The following is a 16,163-nucleotide window of genomic DNA, read 5'->3' as shown; positions in this document are numbered from 1 at the left end:
GAGGGGCGGGGTTCAAGGGTGGAGGAGCGGGAAGTGGAGGAGATGTGGTGGAGAGCATCGTCAACCACGTCTGAGGGGAAATTGCGGTCTTTGAAAGAGGCGGCCATCTGAGTTGTTCGGTATTGGAATTGGTCCTCCTGGGAGCAGATGCGGCGGAGGTGAAGGAATTGGGAATACGGAATGGCGTTTTTTTACAGGGGGCAGGGTGAGAGGAGGTGTAATCTAGGTAGCTGTGGGAAATCGGTCGGTTTATAGTTCTAAAGAAATGGCACTGGGCCTGAAACATTAACTCTGAATTCTCTTCAGATGTTGCCAGACCTGCTGAGCTTTTACAGCAACTTTTGTTTTTGCCTCATTTTTATTGCATTGTTTCCCACTTAAGCACAAGATTAATCCCTGTTGGCTTTTCAGAGCATTATGGAGGTGGAGCTATACTGCTACAATCAACTACTTTTGGAAAAAAATATTAAAAGAAGCCCATTTAGGTGAATGTAAAGATCCCACAGCACAATTTGGAAGAACAGCTAGTGAGATTATGTACATAATATTTATCTCTTAAACATGACTAAAAACAGAGTATCTGGTGATGATCATACTGTCAGCATGAAAATGACTGTACTTGAATATTGCTTCATTGCTGATGGGAGTACACTAGGATATCTTGGTCACAAAGGGTTCGACAGCAAAGCCTATTTTGTTTTCTCTTCAGTGTCACAATTTGAAGAGCACAAACTATATTTGATGCTTTACTATTAAAATGAAATGAGAATGGGGACAAGAAGCACGCACATGGTTGAGGATGCCTGTACATTTTATAACGTGACTTGCGGCAGATTTTATCTCTCAAATCATAAGCAGCAAGAAAACTAGGCCAAAGATGCAGCGCACGCACACCATGAAGTAATGAAAATGCAAATAACAAAAAGTGGATATTTTCTAAGTCCAATTACTCAATTCTTACTAAAACAAATTGTATTCAATGGTACACATGAATCAATCAATGATACAAGTAATTAAGACAGTCAACAAACTTTTGATCCAAAACTCCCAGACCTACATAACTATAGGCTGTACATCTGTGACTCTATGACTCTATGACTCTCAGGCTGCAAGACAAATGACGAGGAGTCAAGATTTTGAGGCGAAACAATAACAAACACCACTAAAATGAAATTAAGTTATCCGAGAGAGAAAGCCAAGTTAACATTTACCCTGCAGTAACCATAAAGGGTGTCAAACATCAGTAATATTACAGACAGGAAAGATTAACTGGAAGCAATATAACCACCTCTAAAGTTGTTTTCATGTTATCATTGATAAGAACTGCACAAGTGTTCTTATTTTACACAATGTTTCAAATTTCAGAAATGTTACAACTGGAAGGCCTATTGTACGTGAACAAGGCAGGGCTTTGTAGAAGTACATTTCAAAGCAAAAACAAAGCTTTGCTCACAGTCACATCAGTGCCAATGAATATTTTCAATAGTACTTACATAACATTCAACTGCTTCAAAAGGTATCACATTGTGACATTGGAAAATACTACATTAGATAATCAAAAGTTTGGTCAAAGAGACAGTATTTTAAAGAATGCCTGAATGAAGGGAAGAAAGATAGCAAAGAGGCACAGCTAGAGCTCGGAGCCAAGGCAATGGAAGACACTGCCGCAACAATAGTGACATTAAAATTAGAGATGCGCAAGAGGCCAGAACATGAGGAGCAAAGCCATCTCAAAGCACTGTTGGAGGACATTAAAAACAGAGTGAGGAGCAAAGCCATGGAAACATTCAAAAACAATGATGCAGGTTTTAAAAGCAAAATATTGCTTGCCTATGGAGGTCATAAGTTTTAGATGGTGTCAAGTTCACAGGGGGAAATAAGGGTTAATAATCCAAATATAGTGGAATAGGGAAGTCTAAGAGGTAGAAATAGGTGGTCTGAGCAATGGTGTAAATTAGATTAGATTAGATTCCCTACAGTGTGGACACAGGCCCTTTGGCCCAACAAGTCCACACCGACCCTCATAAGCCCCCCTGAAGAAGGGCTTATGCCCGAAACGTCGATTCTCCTGCTGCCTGACCTGCTGCGCTTTTCCAGCAACACATTTTCAGCTCCGAAGAGTAACCCAACCAGGCCCATTTCCCTTCGACTAATGCACCGAGCACTATGGGCAATTTAGCATGGCCAATTCACCTGACCTGCACATCTTTTTGTTCAGTAATTTGTCTCAAGTCCAAATGTGACAATGATGTCATGCACAGACTGGCTTAACCTTGGACAATTGCTGAGGACAGGATGAAGCTAGTGGTAAGTGAATAGTGTTTGTAGGGGAGACCAAAAACAACCACCTCAATCCTGAATGTTGTTAAAACTGAAAATGTTCACGTTGCACACATTCAGCCAAATGCAAGCCTGCCATGTTTTGAAAGGATCACATCAAGTTACACCAAGGAGCAAAGAATAGTTCTTGATCAACAATTGGAGTCCAACCAACTGAGACGGTGCCATGGATAAAGCCAAAGTTACAAGTGGTCCCACAAAGTGCAATTCTTGAACAGTTTCCTTTTGTTTGCAGAGAATAGATCTTTGTGTATGAATGGACATTCTTTATAGCAAACCTAAGCATTACTGTGATGATTTCCGTCTTCTTAATTTTGAATTCAAGGATATTTCTGCTTACTCACCACAGAATGTCGAATAAGCAGTCTAATAATTAGCAACAGTGGAGATATCAAGATGGTCAATAGCTTGGATAATTTTCGTTAACTAAAAAATCTGCACACAATTCCATCAGATACTCAGCTCTTACAGAAGAAAATAACACATTGCAATGAGCTAAAACTTGCAATTTTTATGTCTTGCACATGTTCACTTCAAGTACACTGATGAAACCAAAGTCATATGCTTAAGTCTAAATTAACAGGAGGGTGTGCACTAACAGTAGATTTCCACAATAGAACTCATCTTATCAATATATGGTAACCTGACATTTATGCAATATGCAAAAGTTTAGCTTAGAATTCTTGAATTCTCAATTTGGAACAAGTCATCTTCTGAAACAAATGTTTTTTTCCAAAATAACTGAAAGCTCTCCAGAGTAGAAGGTGAAGCAATGAATCAGAACTTTACCCTTTCAACTCTGGAGACTAGGTTCAAAGGATCTGATGGGATTAAAATTAAAATTATACTTTAAACTTGTTATGAAGAACTTATGTGGAATCAATTCAGGCAGTTTCCACTCAATTCTGTATGTTTTTAACTCCCAACATAATGCTGTCCTCATTTTGGTTCAAATTGGAACTAGGTTCCCAATTCTTGACCACTATGAAATTTCACTCGCCCCAGGAAATAACGACAGCTAAAAATGCGAACTTCAAAGCAATCATTAAAAGAATAGCCATCAGCAACAGCATGCTTTTTAAATAGGCAAAAGTGAGGACTGCAGATACTGGAAACCAGAGTTTAGATCATGGTGGTGCTGGAAAAGCACAGCAGGTCAGGCAGCATCCGAGGAGCAGGAAAATCAACGTTTCGGGCAAAAGCTCTTCATCAGGAATAGGCTTTTTAAATATACTCTGTGGTATGGATCCTTCACACTGTTTAAAATATATTTTAAAAGTATTAATTGCAATGCATCTTTGAATATAGTCAGATACAGCAACAAACATGCCAAAACAGACTCAACATTGACACTTGCTCAGTTAAGCATAGAGTCATAACTTGGCAAAAACAAAAGCTTCAATAGCCTAAATATCTGTTGAAACTACTGATGCAAAGTGCACATGGAACTAGTCAAAATGACTCAGTCCCTATATGGTTCAACAATCAACATTCATCATCTCCAGCTTATATGAGACCAATCATAACTTGGATGATCACAGTTAAAAGACAAAATTAAATCACAACATACGTTTGGTTGAGTTGCAGGAACGTAGCAAACGAAATACAATTTGGAGAAGTGCAAGGTTTTGCATTTAGAGGGGGCAAGCAAATCAAGGGAATATACAATAAATAGGACTGAATTCAGTGAAGGAGAGACACACAGAGAGACACACAGAGAGACAGAGACAGAGACACAGAGAGAGATCGATATTGGAGTGCATATCTACCTATCCCTGAAGGTGGTGAAGGCAGCACACATGATGCTCTGCTTAATTAGGCAAGGTACTGAATAAAAAACAAGATATTTTCATAAGATCATGCCTGATCCACACCAGACACTCGTTTGGCCACTTCTGGAATTTTGTGTCCAGTTCTGGTTGCCACGATATAACTGCTCTAGAACAGTAGAGGAGATTTACAACAATGTTGCCTGAGGTTGAAAATTGCAGATGAAGCAAGATAGGGCAGGACAAGATTGTTTTGCTTTAGAAGGGAAGGCTCAGAGGAGAATTCACTGAGGTGGCATAAAATAGTGTGGGGCTTTTTTGATGCAAATAGGATACCAGTGTCCCCAGGAAGAGAGATCTGATTACTTGGCGGGGGGGTGGGGTGGGGGAAAGAGAGAGCGAGAGAGAGCGAGAGCAAGAGCCTGGGCCCACACCTGGAGCCTTCAACATATTGGAATGGTGGCTAGCTTAGTCAGCCAGTGCAGACAATGAGCTGAATGCCCGATGTGCACTCTAACATTTTTTAATGGCTCCTTGCATCAGTCCACTAAATAAGGACATGCAGACATTTTAATAAAAGAGCATGCAACAAAATAACTAATTTACACCTACTACCTTAAAAAGCAATGCCTTCAAACAACAATTCTTTCATCAATATGACCAAGTGTGATATCACTTTTGATGATTCTTGTGTAATTCAGGATGCAATTTTCAAAAATCTAGCTCCGAATGAAGCATTTGAGGAGCTGTACAAACAACCTGGTAATCATTTCATATGGAGAACTTATGGCAGAACCTGTCTTTCAGAGTGGTCTCTTCAAACCATGTAAGTGCACCAGATAAAGTTATCCCATCCCCAACAGTTTTGATTTAGTGCATGTCCATCAAAAGTAAATGGAAAGATGCATCATAAAATATATTGTAAAGCTGTAGTATAAGATAATACAAGCCTCCAGAAAATGGCCACAAAACTGGTCAAAGAAGTAAATTATAATGAGTGCTTCAGAGAAGAAAGAAGAGTAAAAGGCTGCTTTGATACTTTCAGAAGGGACGTGAACAGATACATCCAAACAAGAGCATTTGGCAGTTGGCTTAATTGACTTGCTGATAATTTGTTACCATGCTGATAGAACCCATTCAAATACAACAGATTCTTCAATCCCCGTACAGATATGCTCTAAGTAACAAACAAGTCTTCTTTATATCTCAAGTACAGGCAAAGCACAAAAGAAAGCAAAAAAAACTAGGCTGCAGCTTTGATTCCTCACCTCCACTAAATTGCTGAATCTGAACAGGACAGCAGTTGAGATAGTGTCATTGGTTTTCAGCCCAGTCCCACCTGAACAGACAAATATTCTGAAGACTGCTTTCCCCTTCTTCCCTAATGTTCACCCTTCTTCCTTCCCCCTATTCCAACCCCAGCAATCTTAACCTCCAAAGTAAAACTCTTTGTTTGGTTCTAAGAAACAATTAACAGTTCAAAAATGAAATAATCTGTGCTAACATATTCACCACATGTGATTAATGTACAAATAACACTTAATCAACGATAAAAGCAAGATTATTTCCACCACACAACATAATCCTATAATTCACACAAATTTATTCTTGGCATTAACATTTCCGAGCTCTCAATATTAATACCAACTTCCAATTTACCTGAAAGATCTTTGAAGGAACTGGTCAGGTGGCAGTTCAACTGTGAAAATATCAAAATAATGCAGCTTTTCATACACAGCACTGCAAGAAACCCAGCTCATGGTGTAAACTCAACATATGCTAACTTGCATCTGGCTGCAACTCAAGCATGCTCACCAAGGCTTGCTATGGTTGGTTCCTGAAAAGGCATTATATTTAAAATGGAACCTCAGCTACCAGGCACTGCAATCAAGGAAGAGGGGGACCAAAATGAACATAGGCCAGGAAACTAGGAAACGTCACACAATTTTAATAAATGCTTTGCATCAGTCTTCACAGTAAAAGGACACAATTAGCATTCCTACAATTACTACATGATCAAGGAGCTGACGGGGGAAATGGAAACTGAAAAACAACACTAAAGAAAAGCTAGAAAATGAATCACCAAACATTCCAAGGAAAACTAACTTGGCTAAAAGTCACTAAGTCCCTTGAACCTACTTTGTTGTATCCTAGGATTTTCAAGGAAGTAGTCACAAGAGATAGTGGACACAGTGATCATAATTTTCTAACATTCCTTAGATTCTTGGAAAGTCCTAGAGGTTTGGAGAACTACCACACAGCACACTTATTCCAAAAGGGTAGAGACAAAAATAAGCAACAAACTCTCAGCCAGTTAGATTAACATTTGTCTTTGGGAAAATGTCACAGTCTACATGAAGGACATCACAGTAGAGCATTTGGAAATACATAATATAATCAAGCAAAGACAGCATGGCTGCATGAAGGGGGAAATCACACCTGACAAATGTATTAGAATTCTTTGAGGAGGTAAGAAAGTGGGATAGATAAAATTAAATAAGTAGGTACGTTTGCATTGCCAAAAAGCATTTGCTCAGAATTGGTACATAAGGCTTTTTGAGACGTGACATTGGGTAGGACATTCATACAAGACTGGATTAGCTCACCATGAGATACAGGACGGCAATTTTTAACCAGTAGAGTGGCACAGGAATCAATGTGTTAAGCCACAATTATTTACAATATATATTCATGACTTGGATAACAGAAGTGAATGTACTATGTTCCAAGTATGCAGATGACACAAAAGTGGGAAAGCAAGTCTTGAGGACATCATAGTGTACAGAGGGATATTGACAAGTTGAATGTGAAAAAAAAACTTGACAGATGGAATATAAAGTGGAAAGAAAGAGTGAGGCTCTGCAGTTTGGCATGAAGAATGGGAGATCAGAATAAAACTTAAATGGAGAAGGCTGCTGAAAGCTGCAGTACATGTAGGGTTGGGGGATCCTCATTTACAATTCATAACAGGCTAACACTCAGGTTTGATAGAAATCATTCCTCCACAGGGCTACAGATGTTGGGGCAAGTATATTCAAAGCGGAAATTGTTAAAAAACGTCTCAGTAAGGGAATCAAGGATTATGAGGACCAGGCACTAAAGTGGAGTTTCGGATTATCAGATGAGATCCAATGGTCCCAATGCCCTAGTTCTGCTCCTCCATCTTACTGTCGTAAAGTATCAGTGCCCATGGCTTTTTCACAGATGTTTGTCAAGAGAGAGCCGGACAAAAATGTTCATAAACTTTTTTCTTGATGAAGAAGCATGCAATTATAGCACCTTTCATAATCTGCAGTGAAATACAAATGCTCCAAAAAGGTCTAATTATTAGACTCAAATGCACTAGCATTGATTTTCCCTTTGTTTATCTTTTGTTCCCATCAAGATTTTGGACCAACATATTTGTATCAAATGATCAAAGTGACCTTTGCATTTCAGTATGCAATTCACTCAGCACATGTAACACGGGATGGAGTTGGTACAACAGAACATGACCTTGCTGGATCATGCACAAACAAAGCAAAGCCAAGGACTACGGTAAATTATTTTCCAATGTGATCCCATTTTAACTAACTGCCACCTTCAAGTAAAGTGAGCAATGTGCAACACAGGCTGGTCCTGCCCACATCGCATTCATAAATATAAACATAAATATAAACAGCACTTCAAAGTTAGCGATCTAAGATGCAAACCATACAGCAAGACCAAATAACACTGCTATTAAATTTCGCATATTTTAGATCAACTTATGACACGGCATATCAATATGGCATTCTGAATTCTTAAAATACATTGCAAATGTGCTAGTCTCATTAAGTCCACCTACTCCCTCCACACATCTATTCACCCAAACTGCCACCCTCACCACTCACTCTCACACACTCATACTCCCATCTCCACCCTGCCCAACCATCACCTCAAGCTCTCTCAAGAAGTCAATGTGCCAGCTAACTGAATGGCACACACGGGACCTCTGAGGAACAGTGTGGCCTCGCAGCTCAGAGGAAATCTTGCTCCTGCCCATTCTCCATTCCAGCCCTCAAGACCCCCACTTCCCTACCATTCTATGACCTCACCTGCATCTCACTCCTACATGGAGGTGGGTACTGCAAATGCTGGAGATTAGAGTCAAGATTATAGTGGTGCTGGAAAAGCACAGCAGGTCAAGCAGCATCCGAGGAGCAGCAAAATTGATATTTCGGGCAAAAGCGCTTCATCAGGAATGACCTCACTCCTGACAGCCCCCAAACTCACTCCCTTTCCAGCTTGCTCCAGTTCTCTCCTCCTGCCCACACAATCCACACTCACTTCCACCAATGTCATCCCCTACTCTCTCCAACACATTTCCCATTCCCACCCCCATGACCCAATTCCTCGCTTGTATTCCTGTTCCCATCATGGCCCCAGCACTCCCATACCCCTCACATTCCCTACTGTTGCCTGTGTCTCTGCTTCCCCTTTTGCACCCAACTCACTTCTTTCCATCCACATCCCATACCTCCTCTCACAACCCCCACCATGATCTTCATCCAATACCCCCTACCTTCCTCCTCTCCACTATAACCCTCATCCAACACCCCATCCTGCCTCTTCTTCTCACCCCTTCCATCCTCCACTACACCTACAACATGAGAAACCTACACGTCATGATTTTGTTTTACTTAACAAATTAGTCTATGGAAATGGTGACACGTATAGTGAAAGGAAAAATACAATGGATGAAGGGGCGGCACGGTGGCACAATGGTTAGCACTGCTGCCTCACAGCGCCAGAGACCCGGGTTCAATTCCCGCCTCAGGCGACTGTGTGGAGTTTGCATGTTCTCCCCGTGTCTGCGTGGGTTTCCTCCCACAGTCCAAAGATGTGCAGGGTCAGGTGAATTGGCCATGCTAAATTGCCCGTAGTGTTAGGTAAGGGGTAAATGTAGGGGTATGGGTGGGTTTCGCTTCGGCGGGTCGGTGTGGACTTGTTGGCCCGAAGGGCCTGTTTCCACACTGTAATCTAATCTAATCTAATCGTCAGAAATACTTAAGACAAAAGTACCAGAATGATAGTATCCGAGCTGATGAATGGGCATGAAATTAAAAAAAGGTCAAGTTGATTGAAAACCTGATTTAAAAAGATATGCAATTTTGCAAAATACTTGGAAATATGAGTGGTAAAGCTGCACAAAGTAATATCCAAATTAGCAACTTGGAAACTTAGTAAATTTTTCTGAGGAAGCCTCCAAAATGGCTGATAAAATGGAGGCATCAGCATTGTTGCTGAGAAATTTAAGTGTCTGTAATAAGGGAAAGCTGTTAAAAGCACCATTTGCATTTCTCAAGCCATAAAACTAATGGAATAATGGGCTTTTGTGGTTAATGGAAAGCATATAATTTGATGGACTTCATGCCATGAGAAAATCTCAGAAATTCTCAATTCAGTGCTGTATGTAGTTTTGCTCCTACCACCCCCCCCCCCCCTCCAAAAACACAATACTACAGAAAGATGACTTCCAAAAGAAATGGTAGAGTTAACCACTTGTACACTGCTTAGTTTTTTCTTTCTGTAATTTCCTTATGCTAAGTAGATTAAACACCTTCATCCAAACACTGAAAATGAAGGAAGAGAACACATTGAAAAAGCTTGCTATTGATTGAAGGATAAATAATTAAATATGGAGCTTGAAATCAAGTAAAACATGTTGTTCACAAAGACTTGAGGTTGTGGAACTACTTACTAAGTTAGGCTTGCGTTATGATCCACAGACATCTGTGCTGATTTCTAAGCTCCACCATTCCTTAGAGCTCCATAAAAATAAGTGAATCAAAGTACACAAATTCCCCAAACACACCTGCCTGATGAAATCAGTTTGACAGAAAACAGTGACTAAGTTCCTGTACTTAATAAAAACTTTTTCACAGATGATTATTTTCTAATCATGAAACAAAATGAAGAACCCCCAACCTATAACTCTACTAGTTGAAACTTTAAACCACTTAAAAATCCCCACCCGAACAAAACACCTTTGCACTTATGGGTGGAGGAACAGTCCAAGAGCACTAATCCTCACAGTTCGATGAAATGTTCATTTTGCTTTTTAAAACGTTGTTCTTCAATCTTTATTAGAGGAAACGACAATTGGTATGTTACAAAGTCTCTGGCTCACTTCTGGATAAAGGCAATGGATTATCGCAAATGATGAGAGATATTAATTGGCTTTCTTCAGGCACTGCAGAGACACACACAGACTCGAAACTTACTCTTCCAGCAATACCAAGACTTCTCACACTGTCTTGCTCACTCCCACAAGCTCTTCAGCTGCCTAGGAGCTAGAGAGTTGTTGACAAGCTGATGACTTTCAACAATCAGAAATGGTCACAATTACAAATCAACCAGCTACCTCTTCACACACACACATATCCCAGAGCCATGCCATGTACTGCTTCTCAGTGCTTAAAACAAGGCAGCAGTGTAGACCCATTCATAATGAGCTCCAGCAACTTGTTTGTGAAAGAGCAGCAATTTTTTTCCACAGTCCCTTATTTTAAAACAATTCTTCTTACTCATTTCACTCCACAAACAAAAAATAAATAAAAATAAAAAAATAGGTGAAGCAATTACCAAAATGTGGTTGATAATTTAAGTGGTAGAAGGAAAATTGCATAAAGCGATATGGAAACAAGATAGGTATAGAAATTTAGGAATAGTGAAACATGACTTCTTACAGGGCAGCACAGTGGCTAGCACTGCTGCCTCACAGCGCCAGGATCCCAGGTTCGATTCCAGCCTCGGGTGACTGTGTGGAGTATGCACATTCTCCCAGTGTCTGCGTGGGTTTCCTCCAGATGCTCTGGTTTCCTCCCACAGTTCAAAGATGCGCAGGTCAGGTGAATTGGCCATGCTAAATTGCCCATAGTGTTAGGTACATTAGTCAGAGGGAAATGGGTCTGGGTGGGTTACTCTTCAGAGGGTCGGTGTGAACTTGTTGGACCGAAGGGCCTGTTTCCACACTGTAGGGGATCTAATCTAATCTAGAGCAGAATCAATTATTTCCTGACAGAAAGCCTCTCCCCACCAAGCCAAACCTTCCTTCTAGAGTTTGGGAGGCATAGGGGAAAGAGATAATGCAAAGCATGTGTAAATGTGAATCAGGTCCATCAACATCAGCCACAGCCAAGTGTGAAGGCAGACTGTTATAAAAGGTCTAACTCAATACTCCAGATTGAAACACAATTACAGAAAAAAGCCAAACAGCTCTCATCTCACACTCACCTTACACTCCCGCCATGCCAACTCATGCTTCCCCAATCTGTTTCCATGGTCCTTGTCCTCCGTGCAAGTATATACCCCTCTACACAGCCTCTTAACCCTGGTGAAAACTTGGCTTCAACTCACACGCACATATGTCACCTACACATTACCCTTTCTCCTTGCACTCTTCATATACACTCACACCAAAAGCTTAAGAGGAGACTGGCAAGCTTCAGTGAGTTTTCTCGTTGATTACAGGCCTAGACACTGGCATCCTGGGTCATTGGAAGCCAATCAGAGGCTAGCAGTTACAGGCCTACTTCTCAGGGGATCCAATAGCAAGGACAATATTTTTTTCCTCATCCTGCAGGGAGCAAAGGCAAGAGCAAGGTATCACTTTCTGAGGCCATCCTCTTGCAACCCTCCCTCCCATTATGCCCAGGTTGCAGCAATTACATCTCCCATCATCTCTCCAAACCAAGAGGCAAGTCACTTTGGTTATATAGTTTGGAATCCAGCCATCTTTCTTGCCCTTTGTGGTGGGGTGGGAAAGGAGGAAGGAGGATTAAATCAAAAGGTGGTAGATGGGGGAAACTATCTCTCCAGAGTCAACCCAAATGCTTCTCCTTTGCACCTCTCTCTCTCTCTCTTCACTTCGGTGGGGGTGGAGGGGGGAATTCCAGCCCAAGCATCAAATGCTGACATAACTACCGCTCCACAAAAGCTTGACAACCATCAGAAGCTATCAATTAAACTTTACATGGATATATGCCCCACTGTGATAATAATAAGTTAAAATCAGGGATGGAACTTCTGGAATCAAGGCTCCAGTGCTATTTTGGCTGTATCAATGTTGAAAGTCTTGCTGAGTATTGACACCAAACATCAACACAAAGATTGAGCCAAATCACCCATGTGTTATAATTAGATAAAAATTTAAAATATAATGATACAGAATTACCCAAAAAAAGAACGTGTTTAGAAACTTCTGATTCTCAGAAGCAGATGGTTGAACTGTTAAAAAAAAATCAATTGCACATAGCCATGTCAAAGAATTGAAATATTAAAGTTGAAAGGGGGAAAATATTGCTAAAATATTGCACCAATGTATGTAGCAGTACACTTGCTTTAAGCTGAAGCTGTGCAATGAATAGGTTTGGCCTTGTTGTAAAAGCACTGAATCTTGAATAAGTTTCACCAGAATACAGACAATGTATACCAAACAGCCCAAAATTTATCCCAATGTGGCACTGAAACAGAGAAGAATTGTCAGGTCAAGGGATTTAAAATGTTTATTTTTTTCCCACTTAAAAATCAGGTCAATGGCAACTAAGACTACCAAGGGCATACTGTTTCTTCAAACATCAATAATTTGATGCAACAACCTGACATATATTTGTCGCCAAATGCATTACATCAGATGAAATGTTTCATAGTTCTAGTTTACAGGATTAGTGTCTCAGCAAGTTTGCACTATTTTGCAAACCAGCAAAATTTGCCAGCAGTTGTTTTTGAAAGAAAGACGAAGTTAAAAATGTACCTAAAATATCCAAAAAACTATCACAAAAACACATCGGTCATAAAAATATATAGCTTTGCTATCTTCTGCAGTACGTAAGTATCGTTATCCCCGATGTCGAATTGGAACCGGTGCGCCATCCTGGTGTCAAGAAAAACCCTGCCCAGACGCATTCTAGCAATCTGTCCTCAAACGGAAAATCATGAAGCCCTCCACACCTCAAGCTATTCTAATCTGTGGTTTTCCAAGTGAAAAGTAAAATCTGTAAAACCGAAACACGTCTTTGCCTCCCCAACATCCAGACACCAGAGCTTGTGGTAAACAACCGACCGCTCATCCATATGCGCCTACCGTCAGAATGCTCCAATGCATCGTCGCTGCGGTCCAAGCTGCGAAAGAAGGAAGAAAGCACCACAACAAGCTAAAAGCTCCCATTGCTGGCAGGGCTAGGCGGTGAAGAGTTCGCTGGTGGCCACTGCCGGAGCTGCCAGGCGTCCATAGCACACACCCTGCTTCATTTTACCGTGTTTGTGGGAAGCGAGTCGCCTCACTCCGCATTGTGCCGGGGCCCCGCTCTACTGCGCTAGAATCGGCAACCACCCCCCCATATGGACGGCCGCCGACTAGATCTCGGTTTTTATTGTTCGTTTTTACTGGCGGCCGCCGCCGCACCGCGGCAGAAACCTCTCGCCAGGTCGACGGGCTTCAAATAGTAGGGAAGAAGCGACTGGTCCTCAATGTCGGTTGCATTTATTCCCATAGCTCCAGCGATGTGCAGTGGTTGGGCACAGACGACACAAACGAGCTCCGGACTGATGCTGAATGAAAATGGACAAGTTGCTGCTACCGCTACCGCTAGCGCAGGGTGGAGCGAGGGGGCGGGGCCTGCGCCTCGCGTCATCCACAGAACCTTCCGGGCAACACTCCACTGCCAATCCGTCGGCCGCGCGCCTCTGCCTCCTCCTCTCTACCGCAGAGACAACCGGATCGCACAGTCTGCCCGGAGAAGAGAAAGGAAAATCCCTACAAAAATCCCCCTTTTTTCCTGGTATTCAGATCTCGATGGCAGACGTTCCTCGTCGCTTCCTGTTTAGTTACAGGACAGTTGTGTATTTTGCATGCTCTGCCTTAGATACAACTGAAGTTTTATCTCGGTGCTCCAACTTTAGCAAGGAATTTTTAAAAAAACCTCAGTAGCATCTGTACAGAGAAACGGAGTTGAACGTCCCAGAGTCCGGTGTGACTTCTTCAAAATTCGAAACAAGAGCATGCTTAAGTAAGAGATTCCACATTAACATTGCACGAGTCGAAAGCCGATCAGGCTTAAACCTGTTTCATAATTCAATTACGTCATGTAGAATCTAGTTCCACTTCATTTTACCACCTTATCAATATATCTGTTATTCCCTCACTCAAATCAAATCTATCTCAGTGTTGAAAGCCCCATCTAATACGACACAGCTTTATGGGGAACTAAATTTTACGGGTCCTTCAGAGGAAATTGTTTCCCTGTGTTCCTGAGATCCCTGATTTTGCAACACGTGCTCATATTTAATACTCTAAATCCCACTATCTGATGCATCTGTTGTGGACTCTTAAAGGAAAATTTGTCTCTCTGGAGGAGCAGGGATGAAATTTGAACATAGTACTTCAATTATAATTGGACCTAAGCCTCAATAAATCAAATATTATTTAAAATAAAAACTTGCACACCTGGAGAAACTCAGCTCAGTAATATTCAACATGCTATCTTTGAAAAACTGAAAAATATATCACTGCGCTATCTTCCTAAATAAGGTAGATGTCCACAAAGCTCAACTAGAGCACATACCTGGAGACCAGAAGAGAAAATGCTGCAAAATCTCAGCAGGTCTGGCAGCATCTATAAGGAGAGAAAAGAGCTGACATTTGGAGTCTAACTGACCCTTTGTCAAAGCGGATCTCCCAGACCTGCTGAGATTTTCCAGCATTTTCTCTTTTGGTTTCAGATTCCAGCATCTGCAGTAATTTGCTTTTATCCATACACCTGGAGAATTCAGCTTGCTCCAAAAGACCTCCATGTTGAGCACTGGGCACTACATCTCAGGAAACACTCCATTGGCACCTGCCACATGCACCCGACATCCACAAATGTTAGCATGCAATATGTGTCAGTCTCTAAGAACCGTTACAGCACATCTCTGATCCACTTACAGGAGTCTGCTGCAAATCAAGTTGTACCAGCAGCTATCATTGTTGAGTTGCAGCAAGGACACCATGTTCATCTGGGACACACAACAAGTCCATTACTCAACCAGACTGCACCCGCAAACACTTCACACACTGTTATAGCACTCAGTCACTCTGAGCCTACCTAGATGCACAAAGCATCCAAGCCTTGTATTGCCTTCCACTCCCTTTTGTGTTTTGCCCCCCTCAGCCTGCGATAACGGGCGAACACTACATCTGGTTTGTCTTCCTGTTTAGCACAGACACAAAGGAAGGAAGCTGATCATGGTTGTCAGCAGACCTCAGTAAAGTCAGAGGAGATAGTCTTCACTCAGGGAATCCCAGCACAGTACGTCAAGAGCAGCCTCTGATACCAGTCCAGGGGCTTCAAAATGGTCAGTCACCCAATCAGAGTGGTCAGAGTCAGGATGCTGTCTACACAAGGGTGAGAAGCTGAAGGTGAAGTAGCCCCCCTCCTGTATTGACTCTTGCTGTTCTATTGGCAGTTGATTTCTTCTTCGATTGAGTGAGAGGCAGGTAATGAGGGAGATGAAACTGGGTGACACAACTGTTAGTAGTGGTGCAAGGGTGGAGGTGACGTAAGTAAGTGAGTAGTCAGAGAAAGGAGCTTGTAAGGTTAATGATATTGAGTGATGGGATGGTTGAGATTGGGTGAGGGAAGACGTTCCTGGCATTAGTGAGAGTGGAAGAGCATGAGAGCATAAGTGGGTGGCAGGCACAGAGGCAGAGATAGTGTGAGTGCGAAATACTGGAGAGAAGATGACAGCACTTAAGTCAGTGGAGAGGAGAAGGATGTTCACCTCCCTCCTGCAGTGCTGGCATTTCTCCAGACAGCAGAAATTGCTTTAAGACAAGTGGCAACCTCAGACCAGATTGGCATGGACTGGTGTTGTGCCCTCCACTGCTGATTCTGGGGGGAGAGGAAATCCCATCTCTGCACCATCTCATCCAGCAAGACTTACAGATCCCTGCCCACAAAGCAGAATGACTATTTCTCCTGTGTGCCATGACTGGGGCAAAAGTCAGGAACCTTGCAGGCTAACTCCAGAATGACAATCCTTGCCCGAGTG

At 41.9% G+C, this 16,163-nt stretch overlaps 1 protein-coding gene across 1 annotated transcript in view; it reads right to left on the bottom strand.

The window, feature by feature from the left end:
- Positions 1-14,105, bottom strand: part of tnfrsf21 (tumor necrosis factor receptor superfamily, member 21) — a 39,282-nt gene extending 25,177 nt beyond the window's left edge. Inside the window, exon 1 of the mRNA XM_043683193.1 lies at positions 13,216-14,105. Coding sequence (XP_043539128.1) covers positions 13,216-13,299 — 84 coding nt within the window. The 5' untranslated portion in view covers positions 13,300-14,105. The remainder of the gene's footprint in view (positions 1-13,215) is intronic.
- Between the last annotated feature and the right edge of the window lie 2,058 nt (positions 14,106-16,163).

Source organism: Chiloscyllium plagiosum, chromosome 3 (genome assembly GCF_004010195.1).
Source record: "Chiloscyllium plagiosum isolate BGI_BamShark_2017 chromosome 3, ASM401019v2, whole genome shotgun sequence".
NCBI classification, from domain to species: domain Eukaryota; kingdom Metazoa; phylum Chordata; class Chondrichthyes; order Orectolobiformes; family Hemiscylliidae; genus Chiloscyllium; species Chiloscyllium plagiosum.
The sequence above is the reverse complement of the archived record's forward strand: the minus strand, read 5'-3'. Positions and strand labels throughout refer to the sequence as shown.